General features: G+C 41.9%; 1 protein-coding gene across 1 annotated transcript in view; it reads right to left on the bottom strand.

Moving 5' to 3' along the window:
* Window positions 1-605: 605 nt before the first annotated feature.
* RERG (RAS like estrogen regulated growth inhibitor) overlaps window positions 606-16,939 on the bottom strand; it is a 31,973-nt gene continuing 15,639 nt past the window's right edge. Inside the window, exons 3-5 of the mRNA XM_089669851.1 lie at window positions 15,823-15,879; window positions 11,433-11,506; window positions 606-1,252 (exon numbers count right to left, since the gene is read on the bottom strand). Of these exons, the coding sequence (XP_089525977.1) occupies window positions 845-1,252; window positions 11,433-11,506; window positions 15,823-15,879 (539 nt within the window). The 3' untranslated portion in view covers window positions 606-844. The remainder of the gene's footprint in view (window positions 1,253-11,432; window positions 11,507-15,822; window positions 15,880-16,939) is intronic.

Raw genomic sequence — 16,939 nt, 5'->3', positions numbered from 1 at the left:
GGAGCACAAGTGTGGTGATGTTATTGCACTTGTGCTCCATTGATACTTTCTCCAGCCCCATAACCAAAGGTCTGTAATCTGGTACAAACCTGAGGCTGGAGGCATAGTCTGTAGGAGCATCAGCAATCCACTCTTCACAGTTGCAATGCTTTTTAGGCTCCAATGTAAAAAACAATAGGTGGAATTTTCATATATACTGGAAATAGGCCAGTTCCTTGAAACCGGCTGACTATTAGTACATGCATACTTTTTTCTATTCAACAGAAACCGGTCAACAACCGGCTTCTGTTGAAGGATCATGCTGGAAAACCATCATTCGACTAATTTAGCTGCAGCACTAATCTGTGTATTCTGATGGGTGGGAGTCGTGGAGTCCTCATTGTCAGAATAGAGTGGCAACGGAGATCCCTGCATCCACATCACGTTCTTTTTTTTTTTTTTTTTTTTTTTACGTTCATCCAGTTTGAAGGGAAATAACTGTGTGTGAATACCAAGCTTTAGCCTTTATGCAGGACTTGATAAGAGTGAACTCGGCCTTTGTCTCATACATAACAATGCCAATCTGGTTTACAAACTATTCTCAAAAAAAGACTTGACAATAACACTACATGTAAAATAATTTATTCATTCCCGCAACATCGCTAATATCATATATAAGCAGGTGTTCAAACATAATAAAGGATATAGCTATAACACCAGTATATAAATATGGGTATTTACAATGACATTAAAATACATTACAATTTCATAATATTAAAAATCATTTAAAGTAGTGGCTACTAGCTAACATCTTTATTTTTAAGCAAGAAGACAGAATAGCTTCATACACATTGATTCTCTCTCCTCAGCTACTAATCTTAGTTAGCATTTTGTTAATAGCTTGTTTGACATGAGTCGTAGAACTTCTTCTCCTGGTCTTTCCTTGAATCATCTTGCGACGTCTTATTTCTCGGCATAGTTCATAAAAAGCATCAGTGATGTTTCCTTCACCAGTACATGCAGAGCATTCATAAAAAGCGCAGGACAGCTCTGCGGCCAGTCTCTCTCCTTCTTCGGTACTTACTTGCCGTGAATGTGTCAGGTCTGCTTTATTTCCCACTAGAATAAAAGTAACATTCTTGGGCTTTTTTACTTCATCTAACAAGTTCTTGAAATACATGACATCTTCAAAACTTCCTCTGTCAGTGATGTCATAAACAATAACAAAACCTTCGCCCCAGCGTACGTGGCCTTCTCTTTGCAAAGGGTCTTCCTGAGACAAGACAAATGAGAAATAGAAGATCATACACACTATAAATGAAAATTAAATCAATTAACTTATTAAACATTTGTTGAAAAAAAAAGAGAGAGAAAACATTATATCACCAACTTCAAAGTTTACATATGCCTAAATCACAAAATCATGTTTTTATTACCTTACATTATTTGCTTTTTTAATGTTTAGTTATATATGGATTTTATAGTTTACTAAGTTACAGCACTGATAAGATCAATATTCTGCACACACATTGTTTAAATAGATTGTTAAGATACTTTAACCAATAAAGCCATAGTGAACATGTATTTGGTCCTGTGTTTGGTCTGAAATGTTAATACCTTTTTTAGCAACTAACTGCTTTATTAAAGTGGTTGTAAATCTCAGACATGAAATATGAACAAAGCATATCCTTCTATCATGTGCCCTTGTCTCAATCCAGAGCACTAAGTGTCATTTATCACTGCTGCCTCATTCCTCTGCTATCAGAATGAGTCACTTTGGACAAATTTTCCTAACATCAAGGGAAAAAGAGTGACAGGGGAGGAACCTCCATCACACAGCCTGTTATTGACAGCCTCAGCACTGTTCCTGTGTGCTGTGTGAAGGGTGTGTGTCCCTTCCCTCCAGTCAGCTCTCAGAACTCTCATCACTGAGATCTGCAGAGTGTAACTTCAGCTTCCTGCTCCTTGCTTTCTGAAAACTCAGACAAACAGCATAAATTCTGGACTTTGAAAGGCTGTAGAGAAGAGAAGAGTGTGGACAAACAGTAATAACTTATCTCTGTGTATCACCTGGGACCAGTCACTTCATTGGGTATACATTATGTAAGGGTTTACAACCACTTTAAGGTACTCCCTGTGTCTGTCAGCCACCTATTGCTGAGTGGGGAACTTGAGGGTTTTTGTAGCACCTTCAATACTGCTTTGCCCTGAAAGATATTACCGTGTTTGCCGGCGTATAAGATGACTTTTTACCCCTTAAAAATCTTCTCAAAAGTCGGGGGTCGTCTTATACGCCGGTATACGGCATACTGACACTTTTTAGGGGGGCGGCGCGTTGCCGCCGCCGCCCCCCCCTTCCCCCAATGGAAGGGACACTAAGTACAGGGGTGGGCAGCGGCTGTTTCTTACCTGGTTCCGGTCCCACGACGATCCGGTCCAGGAAGCGCGGCTGCGCCTTCAGTTCAGTCACTGGATGTTTGTGCGGCTGCTCGGCTCCGCCTCCTCACCAGTGATTGGCCGCCAGAACTGTAGCTCAGGAAAGGCACACAGGCGGCCAATCACCGGCGAGGGGGTGGAGCCGAGCGGCCCCGCGAAAATCGAGTGCAGGACCAGCAGGTAAGTGGTCAGTGTAGAGGTGCTGCTGCAACCACATATGCTGGCTGCAGCAGCACCATACGAGAACAGGGTCAGCAAGTGTCAGTGGGAGGAATAGTGCCCCATCATTGGTGTCACTGATACCAATGATGGAGCACTATTCCTCCCACTGATACCAATGATGGGGCACTATTCCTCCCACTGACACCAACGATGGGGCACTATTCCTCCCACTGACACCAACGATGGGGCACTATTCCTCCCCCCCACTGACACCAATGATGGGGCACTATTCCTCCCCCCCACTGACACCAACGATGGGGCACTATTCGTCCCCCCCACTGACATCAACGATGGGGCACTATTCCTCCCCCCCCACTGACACCAATGATGGGGCACTATTCCACCCCCCACTGACACCAATGATGGGACACCATTCCTCCCACTGACACCAATGTTGGGACACCATTCCTCCCACTGACACCAATGATGGGGCACTATTCCCCCCACTGATACTAATGATGGGGCACTATTCCTGCCACTGATACCAATGATGGGGCACTATTCCCCCCACTGATACTAATGATGGGGCACTATTCCTCCCACTGATACCAATGATGGGGCACTATTCCTGCCACTGATACCAATGATGGGGCACTATTCCTGCCACTGATACCAATGATGGGGCACTATTCCTGCCACTGATACCAATGATGGGGCACTATTCCTGCCACTGGTGTGCATTGGAAGAGGGGTAGTCTTATACGGCGAGTATAGCTCAAACACTAAATTTTAGCAGGAAAAGTAGGGGGGTCGTCTTATACGCCCAGTCGTCTTATACGCCGGCAAATACGGTACTTGGATTACAGTGGAGGCAGCAATGCTGCTTCTGGTAACCTTTTCACCACAGTATGATCCACTGGATAGGGGCACTAATTCCCCTGGTGAGGGACCCAGGCGATGTGCTTAAAGTGCTGTTAAACCCTAACAAGGAACATCTGGTATCTGCACACTTTTGGTCTATTAAAGCAGTCTATCACTTACCATGGTGAGTCGACTTTTCTAGCTCACTCACCACCACATTCTGAGAAGCCTCCCCCCCCCCCTCCTTTTTTTCCCTTTATGTGCGATTTCCTTTTTTTGTCTGCCCAGGCAAGAATGTTAAATAGTGTTCTGCTCTCACAACCTCCTGCGAAATCTTCATATCCCAAAATGTTCCAGGAGTAGGAAAAGCAGCAGTCAGTGGATGGAGCATGGTATGTGTCATCATAGGCTGGATGAGACAGTCAGCTCACACTGCTGAAGGTAGACCATAATGGTGGTGCAAGTCCTGGCTGTCACACCTGAGCAGCAGAAGACAGCAGGACAACACTGGATCTGCTGTGCAGGTGAGCATGTGATTCAAGGACAAATCTTCATGACAGGTAAGGAGGGGTAAAAAAAAGGTGGAGGGGAGTGAAGTTTCTCTTTAAATATACTATTAAAAGCATTTTCTTTGGAGTTGTCATGTGTCCTCTGCACAGTTACCGTGTTATCCTAATGAGTCTAAAGTCGACTATAGTCGGTTTGAATCTCGGTCAATTCAGCAGGGACCAGCTGAGATTCAAACCATGTGTGGGCAGGCTGAATGTACCCAAGTTGATTGATACATCAACTTGGGTACAACCAGCCTGTCGGATTTTACATGTGATTATTGCTATCGGCTATTATAACCACTAGCAGTAATCATTGTGTTCTCCCAGCAGGGACGGCTCCATAATGGCTCCGTGGGAGGGATTACCCCATCAACACTGGCTGTGTTAATGGGAGAATCAAGCAATTTTGGTTGCAGGAAAGAAAATCGATCCATCTATGGTTGGCTTAAGTTGCTCTCCCGATTTATATCTTTGGACTACAAGTCAGTTTATTGCCTATGCTTTAGAGATAAAGGCAGTGGGGTGTATTGAGTAGTTTAGTAAAAGACAACGGGCCATGGATGACACCATTCACTCCACAAAATAGTTGTGTATTGTCAGCCCAAAAGCTAAGTGCAATTCATGGGAATAAACAGATTTTTTTTGGCACTTGCAAAGTCCCAAAGAGATTAAAAGATATGTATTGTGAAGATGTACTACATGTTTTAAAATGTTGCCTTGACATAAGCTGTAGTGGGCTTTTGTTCACTTTAGATGGGGTTTACGTTTTCATACAAGTCATAAAAATGTCAACTACAAGTAAAATGCATCTGTCAATGAATTCTGAATGATCTCAAAATAATGTCATCAACACAGGTCCAAAGCACTTCTACACAGACCCTAACACCATCAATAATGATTGACTGCCCAGACTGAATGCTCAGATCCTATAATATTCCTCTGAATATATTCCTGATAGACCTCCTTGCACTTTGAGGCCCTTGTGTGGCAGCACAGGTTGCACAACCAGTCTGCATGGAATTGGTAAAGCTCTTCATACAAGCAAGCCTTTCCCGCATCTTACAGGGAACCACCTTGAAGCAGTCCTATAGAAGTAAAAGCAATTCCCTCATTGTTTAACAGATATAATGAGAATTATTCATCTTTTGACGCAGAATGGAATTACCTGTAAAGAGAAAGCATAGAACCTGACAATTTTCACCTAACTTACATCAGCAGATAAACACCCCCGCAAACACAAGAGCTTTGATTAGAAGCAGGATGTAAAACAATACGTGCCCTTTCATTGAGCGATCTCTCTAAATCTTCCCAAGGACACCTGTTCCTGACAAAGTGTTCAATAGAAACCACTGAATGGAGCGTGGGAGGGCTGACATTGCTTATAACAAGAAATCATTATTGCAAAATGTTTTCCATTTACAAGGGAAACATGCATTTTACTGTGACAGAAAGGCCCAAACCTACCTGAATTCAGGCAAGTGAACATTTTTTTCAAGCATTTGCCGGGTAACAAAAGTGCCAGAGTAGCTCTACACCTTTTGTTGACAGTGAGCCTCATGCGTTTTTGTAATCTATGTTTTGATGCATTTTTCTGCTAGCTGCGTTTGGGGTGTTATGAAGAAATACTGGCACCGCAAGTGTGATGCATATTTTTGGGAATGAGTGCAGAAATATGAGTTTCTGTGTACGTTCCTGGAACGCGAAAGTGTGAATGGGGCATCAGGCCAAAGCAATCAAAATCCCTAAAGTAAATGAAGTCGGGGAGATGTGTTAACAAAAACTGCCGCATAGTCACTAAGAAAATTGGAATATGTATGTTATAGCTGTAGGAAAGGCCCTAGAGAATAAAATAGTTGTTATCACAATTTTTTGTGTCACAAAATGATTGTTCAGCCATTTATCAAATTTTCTCATTAGTAAAATTTTCCACATTTTCAGGAAAAAATACACTTAAATGGATTTTAGTGCATACAAACACAATACAATACCTAATTTTTGATAAAATATAAAATAGGATGTTGCAGTAGGTGTACAGATACCAAAACATGTCAAGATCTAAAATTGTGCACGCCTGTAAAATGGCACCAAACTACGGTACCTAAAATTGTCACTTTAGAGTTAAACATGTGCTATGTTGTTAGAATTATTGCTATCACTCCAGCAGTAGCTGTTCTACAGTATCTCACAAGTGTGGTGCAATCACCATTTACATATGCGTGTCGTGCCTACTTTACGTGCGCATTTGCACATGAGTACAGGGAAGGGGATTTTTTTTTTTATTTAATTTTATTTACATTTTTTTCATTTAACTTTAATGCTATTGTGATAGCTTGGAGCAGTAACAGGTAGTCTTTATGAAGACATCAGGGGTCTATTAGACCCCTAATGTCTCTACTGCCCTTCAAAGCAGCTGATCAAACACAGATCTGTTTGACCAGCTGCTTTACTGGCTGTAATGGCCAGGGAAAGGCAGCTCTAAAACCAGAAGAGTCCTGGGCTTCCCGGGAGATCCTGGGAACAGCGGTGGGGTGGGGGATAGGGCGCCGCAGAACTGTATAAGTGATCACTTTAACAAAAAAGCTGATTGTTGGCATTGAAAAACAGTACCGGGATCATAGCTGCAGCTGCCTGGTATAATCGCTTCCCTATTTCACTATGTGTTCCCATGTTATACCATTTAAACAATCTGTGTGCCATAGAACTCAAAATATTGCATATAGTATTTTGGATGCATACAAAAAGCACAATAATGTGATAAGCAGTAGCAGGTATAAAATACCAAGTTTCTTGAAATGTGGGCCAAAGGAACCCCTCAATCTACATGATCAAATGCTTTATAAGTGTCATTGGACAGTAGACATAAGGTGAATTTTCGAATAGAACCATGCTGTATTATTGAGTGTTTTAATGATGGTGTCTTGGGCATCATGGTTAGGCATGAAGCCTACTTGTTCCAAATGTACTAATGAGAAATGTATGCCTGTAATCTATTGACAGTTATTTTGGTGAATGTTTTCAAATCCACATTAATTAAAAATATAGAATGATAGCTCATACACTGGGCTGGATGTTTCCCATTTTTAAGGATCAAGGATATCTGTGCTTCCTGTGAGTGACGTGGGGATGGCAGTTGTACAGATACTGCATTAAACACAGATTCCAGAATAGGGGAAAGTATCTCTTTAAATGGTTTATAGAATGTCCCTAGGAACTCATCTGGTCCTGGACTTTTATCTGGGGGCAGTGAGGATATTGTGGAGTTTGGTAGTTAGTTGGAAATCCAAGGCTGTAACGACTTCATCCGGTGGAGCTGGGAATTTACTTGCATCCATATATTGTTGGAGTTGAGTCCTACATTCTGGGTATGAAGATGAGCCTGATCAGAGGGTGATGTTGTATAGGTACATGTAGTATTTTTGGAAGGCTTTGTCTATGACTGAGGATGCATGGGCCATGCTTCATTTGAGGGTTATTACTTTGGGAATGTACATACAGGCTTATTTAGCCCTGACTGGGTAGGTGAGAAGCCTGCCACATATATTGCCTAATTCATGAAATGATTGGAGAAAGCAGTTCATGTGGCATGAGTGGGACTGGTCTTAGTTCTGATTTCTTAAGAAGTAAGGTTTTTATATATGGTGTGCTCTCTAACTGCTGGATATTTCAAAAAAGTGCATAAATAGCGGATGACCTCTCCTTTTTTAGACGCAAGGCTTGGGCTATGAGTGTTCTACCTCAGTGTCTCCCATTTTTCATTCATCAGAGCTGTGGCATGTCAGTAAGTTAGATATGGTCGTCATTATTTCTGCACACTTCACCACAATGATTAGTAACGACTCATTGGGGTTTATTTACTAAAGCTGGAGAGTCCAAAATCAGACTCCCTTCTGCATAGAAACCAATCAGCTTCTAACCTCAGCTTGTTCAATGAAGCTTTGGCAATGAAACCTGGAAGCTGATTGGTTTCTATGCAGAAGGGAGTCTGATTTTGGACTCTCCAGCTTTAGTAAATAAACCCCATTGAGTCTCCAAGTTGAGAATCGTTTGGGGGTGTTTGGGCAGTCAAAGTGAGGAAGAGAGGACAGTGATCTGACCAAACCCGAGGGCTGATGTGTGAAGAAGGTTTCCAGTTCAATAAGTGGAGGGAGACCAAAAAATTGACGATCTGACTGTAGGACTGGTGAATAGGGGAGTAAATCATATACAGTAGTCTTTTTCTCTAGCATGTAAGACTCACCAAATGTCAACTTATTGGAGAGACATGAGGTTGGATTTCAGCTTATTCATTCGAGGTACCGAAATTGGTAATTTTTCTGAAGTGAGTCAAGAAATGGGATGAAAACCATGTTAAGATCACCCCCAAAGATCACTGGGTCCTTCATAAAGTCTTGTAGCAGATTCAAAAGGATTGTGAGAAATTTTGATTGTCCCTGATTGTGTAGGTATGTTTCCACCAGCGTAAACCTTTTAACATATACAGTCATGGCCAAAAATATTGGCACCCCTGCATTTCTATCAAATAATAACCCCACTTTGCCCAGAAAATTGTTGCAATTACAAATGTTTAGGCATTCTCATGTTTATTTCTCTTCTTTGTATTGGTATGACACAAAAAAGTGGAGAAACAAAAAGCCAAATCTGACACATTCCACGCAAAACTCCATAAATAAACTGGACAAAATTATTGGCACCTTCTCAACATTGTAAGAAATAATTGCAATCCGAGTTTGTGATGCTCCTGTAATTTGTAATTAAACTCACCTGTATCAATTAACAGGTGCTGACAATATAGAAATAACACCAGCAACCAGTTAAAATGGTGAAAAATTTACTCAACCTTTCTGTTGTGTGTCTGTGTACCACATGGGGCATGAAGAAGAGAAAGAGCAGCAAAGAATATTCTGAGGATTTGAGAACAAAAATTGTGGGAAAGCATGGACATTTCAAGGTTACAAGTACATCTCCAGAGATCTTAATGTTCCTGTGTCCACTGTGCACAACATTGTCAAGATCTGAGTGAAAAGGGACACTATGGTAGGAGACCCAGGAGGACCCCACTGCTGACACAGAAACATAAAAAAGCCAAACTGGAGTTTGCCAAAACTTACCTGAGGAAGCCAAAATCCTTTTGGGAGAATGTACTGAGGACAGACAAAACACAATAACATCCTTTTGGTAAAACCCATCATTCTAATGTTTTCAGAACGAGCAATGAGGGCTTTAAAGAAAAGAATACAGTCCCTACAATCAAACATGGCGGAGGTTTACTGATGTTTTGGGGTTGCTTTGCTGCTTCAGGCACTGGATGTCTCGACCGTGTGCATGGCATTATGAAATCTAAAGACTACCAAAGAATTCTGGGGTGCAATGTAGGCCCCAATGTCAGAGAGTTGGGTCTCCGCCAATCCCATAGAGTACCTGTGGAGAGATCTCAAAACAGCAGGTGGGAAAAGGTACCCTTTCAAACTGAGACCTGAAGCAGTCGGCAAAAGAAAAGTGGTCCAAAATTCCAGTAGAGAGGTGTAAGAAACTCATTGATGGTTACAGAAAGCAATTGATTTCAGTTATCTTTTCCAAGGGGTGTGCTACCAATTATTAAACTGAGGGTGCCAATATATTTATCCAGTCCATTTTTGGAGTTTTGGGTGGAATGTGTCAAATTTGGCTTTTTGTTTCTCCACTTTGTGTCATACCAGTACAAACAAAAGAAATAAACACGAGAATGCCTATGACTGTATTTTACATTTCAAGTAAAGGTATCTCCCATTGGGGTCAGCGTAATCTTCTATGTGTTGGAATGGGAGAGAGTTAGGAATTTCAACGGCCACTCATAAGGACTTACACAATGGGTTATTGCCAAGGTACTACTTCATATAATAGCATGAGGGAAGGGCTGGAGTAGATTGGGCCTAAAAATTCCTGTAATAACAGAATATGGGTTCATTGTTTATGCATGTGGTAGCAGACTTGTGAGGTTTTTAAGAATTTGTACATTAAGGGATCCAAATAGAATACACACCATGTATTGCATAATTAGGATAAACAAGATGATTTGGAAGGCAGCCACACCTGACACCCATGGGAAGGAGGTGTGGGGAGAAGGAAAAGGGGAAAAGAAATAGGAAAAACAGGGTCTGTCACTGAGTTTTACCAGAAAAAAAGTGTGTATTAATCTGGATTATAATCCCCACCTGCCACCTCCTACTGCTGCCACTTACTGGTGACTCTAATCCCGCTCTTCAACAGCCCTACCCTCTGAACCTTCTAAGGGAATGAATCAGCTATAAATTACTCCACCAGGGTTGCCAGTGGGTGTGGGCAGCAGCAACCAGAACTATAATCTTAATGTTGACAAAATGTGTACCAACCACAGTCACCTCCGCACATAAAATGAAATACATGGCTGCTAGCTACATTCTCCTGGGCCCCTGTGATCTTATGAAATGATAGAGCCAGGGAAATGCTATGTACTTATACATACTCCATGTGGGCAGTGTGTGTCAGGGCACAGTAGTCTCCCCCCTCTCTGAGAACAATCTGTAATGCCAGGTCCAAGGAGCCCCCACACAGGCATCTAAGAGGGCTCCTTTCTAGAGGGGAAGGGATAAGTGCTTTCCTACAGGAGCTTGGCTTTGCACCCACCAGACAATCAAGGTCTAGTCTTATTGAGGGATTGTGGCAGACTCAGAGCTGGGAGGTCCAGTGCAATATTTTGAAAGCCAAAACCAAGTATATGATTAGGGAGTTGTTTTACCTACCAAAAGATTTGTATTTAAGTGAATTCCATTTCTGAGATTTACAGCACAGCCCTCTCTGACAGAGCAGGAGATTTTTATCTGCAGCAGTCACTGGACAGTAAAATAAGTAACAGACATACATGCCTCCCAACTTTTTGAGATGGGAACGAGGGACACCTATTAGCAAAAGTATGTAGGCATAGAACACACCCCCTGACATGCCCCCTTAAAGGAGAATTATATAGAAAAATGATTAGTTAAACCCACAAGCACTTTTTTTACCACTACTATCCCTTTATACTGTTTTTTTTAGAAACTGGATGAAAGGTTCAGCCCTGGGAAACACTTTTTAAAACTGCATTTTATATACTATATAGATCAGGCCGAAATGAGGGACAAATGAGGAGGAAAGAGGGACAGAGGGACTTTGTTCCAAATCAGGGATAGTCCCTCGAAATCAGGGACAGTTGGGAGCTATGGGCAGATGAGTGCATCTTTTTTTCTGGCAACTTTTGCTGCCTTTTCCTCTCCAAATCTGAGCTCTACTGTAAAGAGGACTGAAAAAGGATGATACCAGATAAATAGTACCTATACTGATTGCATTTAAAAATGAATTTGATAATGTATTAATGAATATAGAGCTACATTTATTTGTGTCTTATACATCTGCCTGGAGTACAGCTTTAACTCCTTAAACAATGTTTACCTGACCAGCAGTATCAAGTATTTCCATAGTAACAATTTCATCCTCCATTGCTGTCTGATGACGATACGTTGATTCTAAAGACATGGGAGAGAGAAGAGACAAAGGTCATCTATGACTATGCTGCATGATATTGATTATCTCACTTGACAGTTTAATTAAATGTTTTTTATGACTTAAGGCAGAACTAAACCTAGCAATTTAAGGAATTACAAAAATCTTCTTTTAAAATAACTGGAAGCAGGCGGACTCTTTAATGCAGAAGAGACATGCAATGTCTCTCCTGCAATAAAATAAACCTACTTTCTTGCTCACAGATCCTTCGAATGTACACGGAGCTGTGCAGCTCAACTTGTATTCTGGCATAAATCCTGTGTGCCGGGATGACTTAGCTCTTGCGCATACAGAGTGCTGTCATCTCACATGAGCCAATGAAGTACCCAGAAGATCTCTGCCCCAGTGTGAGATCTTGAACCTCTGAAGGAGAGGTAAGTATTGTGGCCTTTAGTTCTGCTTCAGTGGTTTCCCAAAACAGTTAAATTAAAGGAATGCCTTGAATGATAAATGTTACTGTTACTAGTGTGCTAATGTAAGCTTCCACCTGTCAAGCCATCAAATGACTGGTGTCATAGCTGACTACATGAGCGGCACCATGGCAACTGCAGTTCACATTAGAATTAAGATAGCAGCTTGTTTGGCTGTAAAATATAGGAGTGCTTTATTCCCCTATAATGAAAATACAAACTGAGAGAATGTCATCATAAGACATCTGTACCATAAAAAATATCTAAGGCTAAAACATAGTTAAAATGGATAAATCTCCTGTTAGCTTTTTTGCCATCTGTGTACCACTGGGGAAATTTTCCTTCATTTCTTGTACAGTGCACACAACAGGAAGTGGAAGGAAATCTCCCATAGTAAGAAAAAATAACCCTGTCAGAGAGTCACCAAAGGTACAAGTATTACTGCTAATACTATTACTGTTCTGACAACTACTCAAAATGGATTTTCCCTCACTTTTTGTCCCAGTGTCAATGGCTAATTCATTCTGTAATTCATAGAGAAGTCAGCAACAATGTAGAGATGTATTGAATGAGGATTCAGCTACACTGTGAATCTGTATTCACTGAAGAGTCGGCCACATTGTAGAATTGGGTCAACTGAGGAGTCAACCACTTTAAAGAGCAGGATTGATTAAGGAGTCAGCAATATTGTAGAGTCGAATCTACTGAGGAGTCAACAATATCGAAGAGCTAGAATCACTGAGGGGTCAGCCACATTGTAAAGGTGGATTCACTGAAGAATCCGCCACATTGTAGAGCTGGATCCACTGAGAGATCTGCCACATTGCAGACCCACCAAGATAAATGGAATTGTCATTAGATGACAGATTTCCTACTTACATTTCAAGTGATTCTAAAGGTATTTTTGTAAAGTAACAAATATGTCATACATATCTTCTCTGTGCAATGGTTTTACAGAGCAGCCCTGATCCTCCTCTTATGGGCTCCCCAGTCGGTGCTTCTGGTTCCTCCCCTTTGCTGAGTGCCACTATAGCAAGCTGCTTGCTCTGGGGCACTAATGTGTGCTCGCTCCAAAGCCACCTCTGTGTGTCTCTTGACTGATGGCTCCTACAGCTGCCTCTCCGTCCAGTCAGAAGAGAGAGCCAAGAGAGCTGCTGCTCTCGTGCACATTGCTGGATCAAGATTGGGCTCAGGTAAGTATTTAGAGGGGGGCTGGAGTATAAAACCTACTTTTAAAACCACTTTAAAGTATAGCTACAGCCATAACTCTACTTTCCATTTTGTTTTAGCTTTTTATAAGTAGGAAAGGCTTAGAACATCTTTCTTGTGGAGTTTTTTTTATGGTTTTAATAGGAGAGGAAGTAAGGGGAAATCACCAGAGGGAAGACAGGTGGAAACCAAAATCTATTGGAGGTTCAGGCCTTCTCTTTTAATAAAATATTTTTTTGCCGTTATGTCCCTATTATACAGATTTCCCCTCATTTACTCTTCCTGCAACAGGACAGCAAATGTGGGGTTTTTCCCCAGTCAGGTTATAGACAGCAATAAATTCTAGACAGTTTCAGATCATTCCCAGATCTGTCCAAATCAAAATAAAATAAAAATGCTAGGTGATAGGAGTTTTAAAATAGAGGAATGTTGTATGTATCATCTGTTAATCCATTCCATTTTATTGGCCAGAATATTTACATGTCTTTAGGCACTTCGAGCTGTTTTCTGCATTCTTCTTCATTGGTGATGGGTTTTTTTCATCCTGTAAATGCACCTTTTTTTACGCCTGTGAACACCTATCTGTGCATGGACACATAGGCTAACATAGAAGTGCATTTACAAGCAAAAAAAACCTGTAAAAGCAATATTCTTTTAAACCCAGTGTGTACGAGTCCTTAAAGCGGAGTTCCACTCACGCTGTCAAAAATAAAAGTCAGCAGCTACAAAAACTGTAGCTGCTGACTTTTGAAAAGCAGCCACTCACCTGTCCCTCGGTCCCGCAGTGTGTCCCCTGCAGTCTGTTTTACGGTCCATCTTCTCTCCCTGGGCACCAGCATCTTCAGTGTGGGCACCCGGCTGTGACAGCTTGCAGCTTCACAGCCGGGTACCCACTGTGCATGTGCGAGTAGCGCTGCGCTTCCTGAATGGTCCTGTAGTCTTCTGGGACCTGTCACGTGTCCCAAAAGACTACGGGGAGGGAGGGAGGAAGGGAAGACACCTTCCACTTCTGATCGCCTAGGCGATTGGAGCAGAAGTGGGAGCGGGTACCTGTCAAATTCGGGTACCCGCCCCCCCCCCGCCCACCAAAGGTGCCAATCCTTACTGGGTAGCGGGGGACCAGTCTTTAAAGCAGAACTTCCCCTTTTGGGTGGAGCTCCGCTTTAAAGGGAAATTTGAGTGCATGTATTTCATCTGGAGAGACAAGCCTGTTCCCCTTGTTGTAGCCTGCAGGTTTTGGCTTCTTTCTTACATTCCGTTACATTGGTCCAGCTTGGACCAATGTAAGTATGCATATGCCATGCCTGTGAGATCCCAGTGGAAGCAGAGAATCATTGTAGTAGTCACTGCCGCTACAGTGATTGTGACTATCTTCCAGGTCCAGTGCTGAGTGGCTGCCCTGCTTCATGGTGAACACAAGTGCCATTCACAGAGCACCTTACATTTTTTTCAATGAATGCAAAGCATTCTCTGATAGGAGGAGGTGGAAATCATGATGTCACTCATTCAAACGAGGACCTGGAAGAAAGCGGCAATCACTGCAGTAGTGGTAATTGTCCACTTCCACAGGGATCCCACAAGCATACCATATGCATACTCTGCTGGACCAATGTAGCTACAAATAAAGCCATACCTGAATTTCAGCTTTAGGGCAAAAGCCAGGTGCTACATGAAATTCAGCTTTTTTCAGAAGTTTGCCTTTTGACCAAAAATAATAAATGCACAAATTATTTACAGGTAAAAGCACCATGGTAGTTCATTGAGAACTACAAGCTGACAGCCGCAAAGGCTGTCGGAACTTGTAGTTCATTCATTCACAGAACACTGTGAGCCCCGCACTGCCGCGTTGTTTTTAGAACATGATAGCTTGTAGGGGGAACTTCTCCTGTACTTCTGTCACAGGGAGGGAGGGGGGGGGGGGCAGCAGGCAGCAACTGCAGCATTGAGAACATGTTAATGTTCCACCCTAAAAATGGGTGGAACATGTAACATGTTCCCAAAGGTGGACTTATCCTTTAAGGCAAAAGCAAGGTGCTACAGGCCACAACAAGCAGAATATTCTTATGTTTCTAAATGAGGTATTGGCTCCTATTTTATTTTTTGTACAGACATAAAGACAACTACTGTAAAGTGCAGTTACCATTTAATCAAGCTGGAGCAAAGCTTCAAAATAGAAATGTAAATGGAGAAAGAGTGCAAAACCATAGTGAATTGTGCCATTCAGTAACATTGTTGACATTCTGCGACTTGTGATGGCTTTAAGTTCTCCTTTTTGGAGCCCCAATGGATCCTAGGCCAAGGCTACATGGGACCACTGTCATTCAGCAAGCCAGTTACTGACCATATTGAAGTTCCATCATTGGACAACTGAATGAAGGAAAGAGTACACCACTGAGGGCTCCATCTCAACACATGAATAAGTGGAGGCCCTGTGTACAGTCTGGAACTCAGATCTAAAGGGAATTCTGCAGAAATTGAAATTTGATTTGAAAGCTAGCATAGGTACTTACAGCCACCACAAAGTGTACCACATGAGCACTGTAGAAACACTTTGGTCCATGTCAGGGTAAGTTAAATGTGCACAAATATTATAATACACACTGAAGTGGTAATGAAGTCTTTGTAGTACTTGCCACATTTGAAGAAAGTCAGGAACTTACCTAAGGTGGGATCATACTCCCAGATGAATCGCTTGGTTAAGAACCTCACAACAAGAGCTGGAAAGACAAAACACTTAATACAGACGGCACTTATGGAATTTAGAAGAACAAGAACATTAATTATGAACCAATAAGCGCCATGCCTATTCATTAGCAAACAGAAACAGACCAAATCAGAATCAGGTGATCCTTATATGATGGTAGTCATGGACAGGAAATTACCTATTACTGATACTCATAAAATTTGTTGTAGGAAGAAAATTTGTTGTAGGGCGTCCCCCCACCCAAAGTATTAAACTCCTTAGCAGGGTCTATTAGTATAGTTTTTTTTTGGTCAACCATTGTCTACGAGTGCTGATTGAATGTTGGTTTTCCAATATGACCGCTTGACAGAAGCTGGTTGTTAGAACATCTTTTTTTGAACAAACAGCGGTACACACAGATGGAGAGTCAACTGGTTCCTGCTGAACCAGCCGACTTGTACTACACGTGTACCAGGCTTTAGAGTTCTACCTTTGTTGTCCCCATACTACAGTGAAGTGATGAGAGAAACTTTTGAATCCTTTAGGCTTCGTTCACACCATGTTGCAGAGAGTTTTTCTGCACACGTTCTACAAGGGCACAAAGAAAACAATTGTGTTCTGTGTGCTCTGTTCACACTACAACACTAGTGTCACATGCTGATTTTTTCTGTGCAGGAACTTGCAACATGTAGAAAACTCACTGTGATGCGCATGAAAAATGATCTAAAGTCGTGCCTCTGAAGGTGAAATTTGCACATTTTTCCATCAGTTTTTCTGCACGTATGATGTGAATGAGGCCTTACTCCAGGAAACAAAAGCCTAAACTAGTAATCTAAAAATTCAGTTGAAATTAGGATTAGAAAAAATCCCAACACCAACTGTAAACCAAATTATTCAATTGTGGTAAATTAAAGTTGTATTAAAACCCAAACCAAAAATGTAATATATCGCAGGTGGCTTTACATACTCCTTTTATGAGCGCCAATGGATCCTAGGCCAAGGCTACATGTCTCTCTGACCTCAGTTTCCTCACAACAGTCCCAGTTTCTCATGTGGTCCCAGCTCCAGACTGATTGCATACCTGCCTAACAATT

The sequence above is a fragment of the Staurois parvus genome, unplaced genomic scaffold (genome assembly GCF_062004578.1).
Source record: "Staurois parvus isolate SC_StPar_1 unplaced genomic scaffold, SC_StPar_1.0 ptg000010l, whole genome shotgun sequence".
Classification (NCBI taxonomy): Eukaryota; Metazoa; Chordata; class Amphibia; order Anura; family Ranidae; genus Staurois; species Staurois parvus.
The sequence above is the reverse complement of the archived record's forward strand: the minus strand, read 5'-3'. Positions and strand labels throughout refer to the sequence as shown.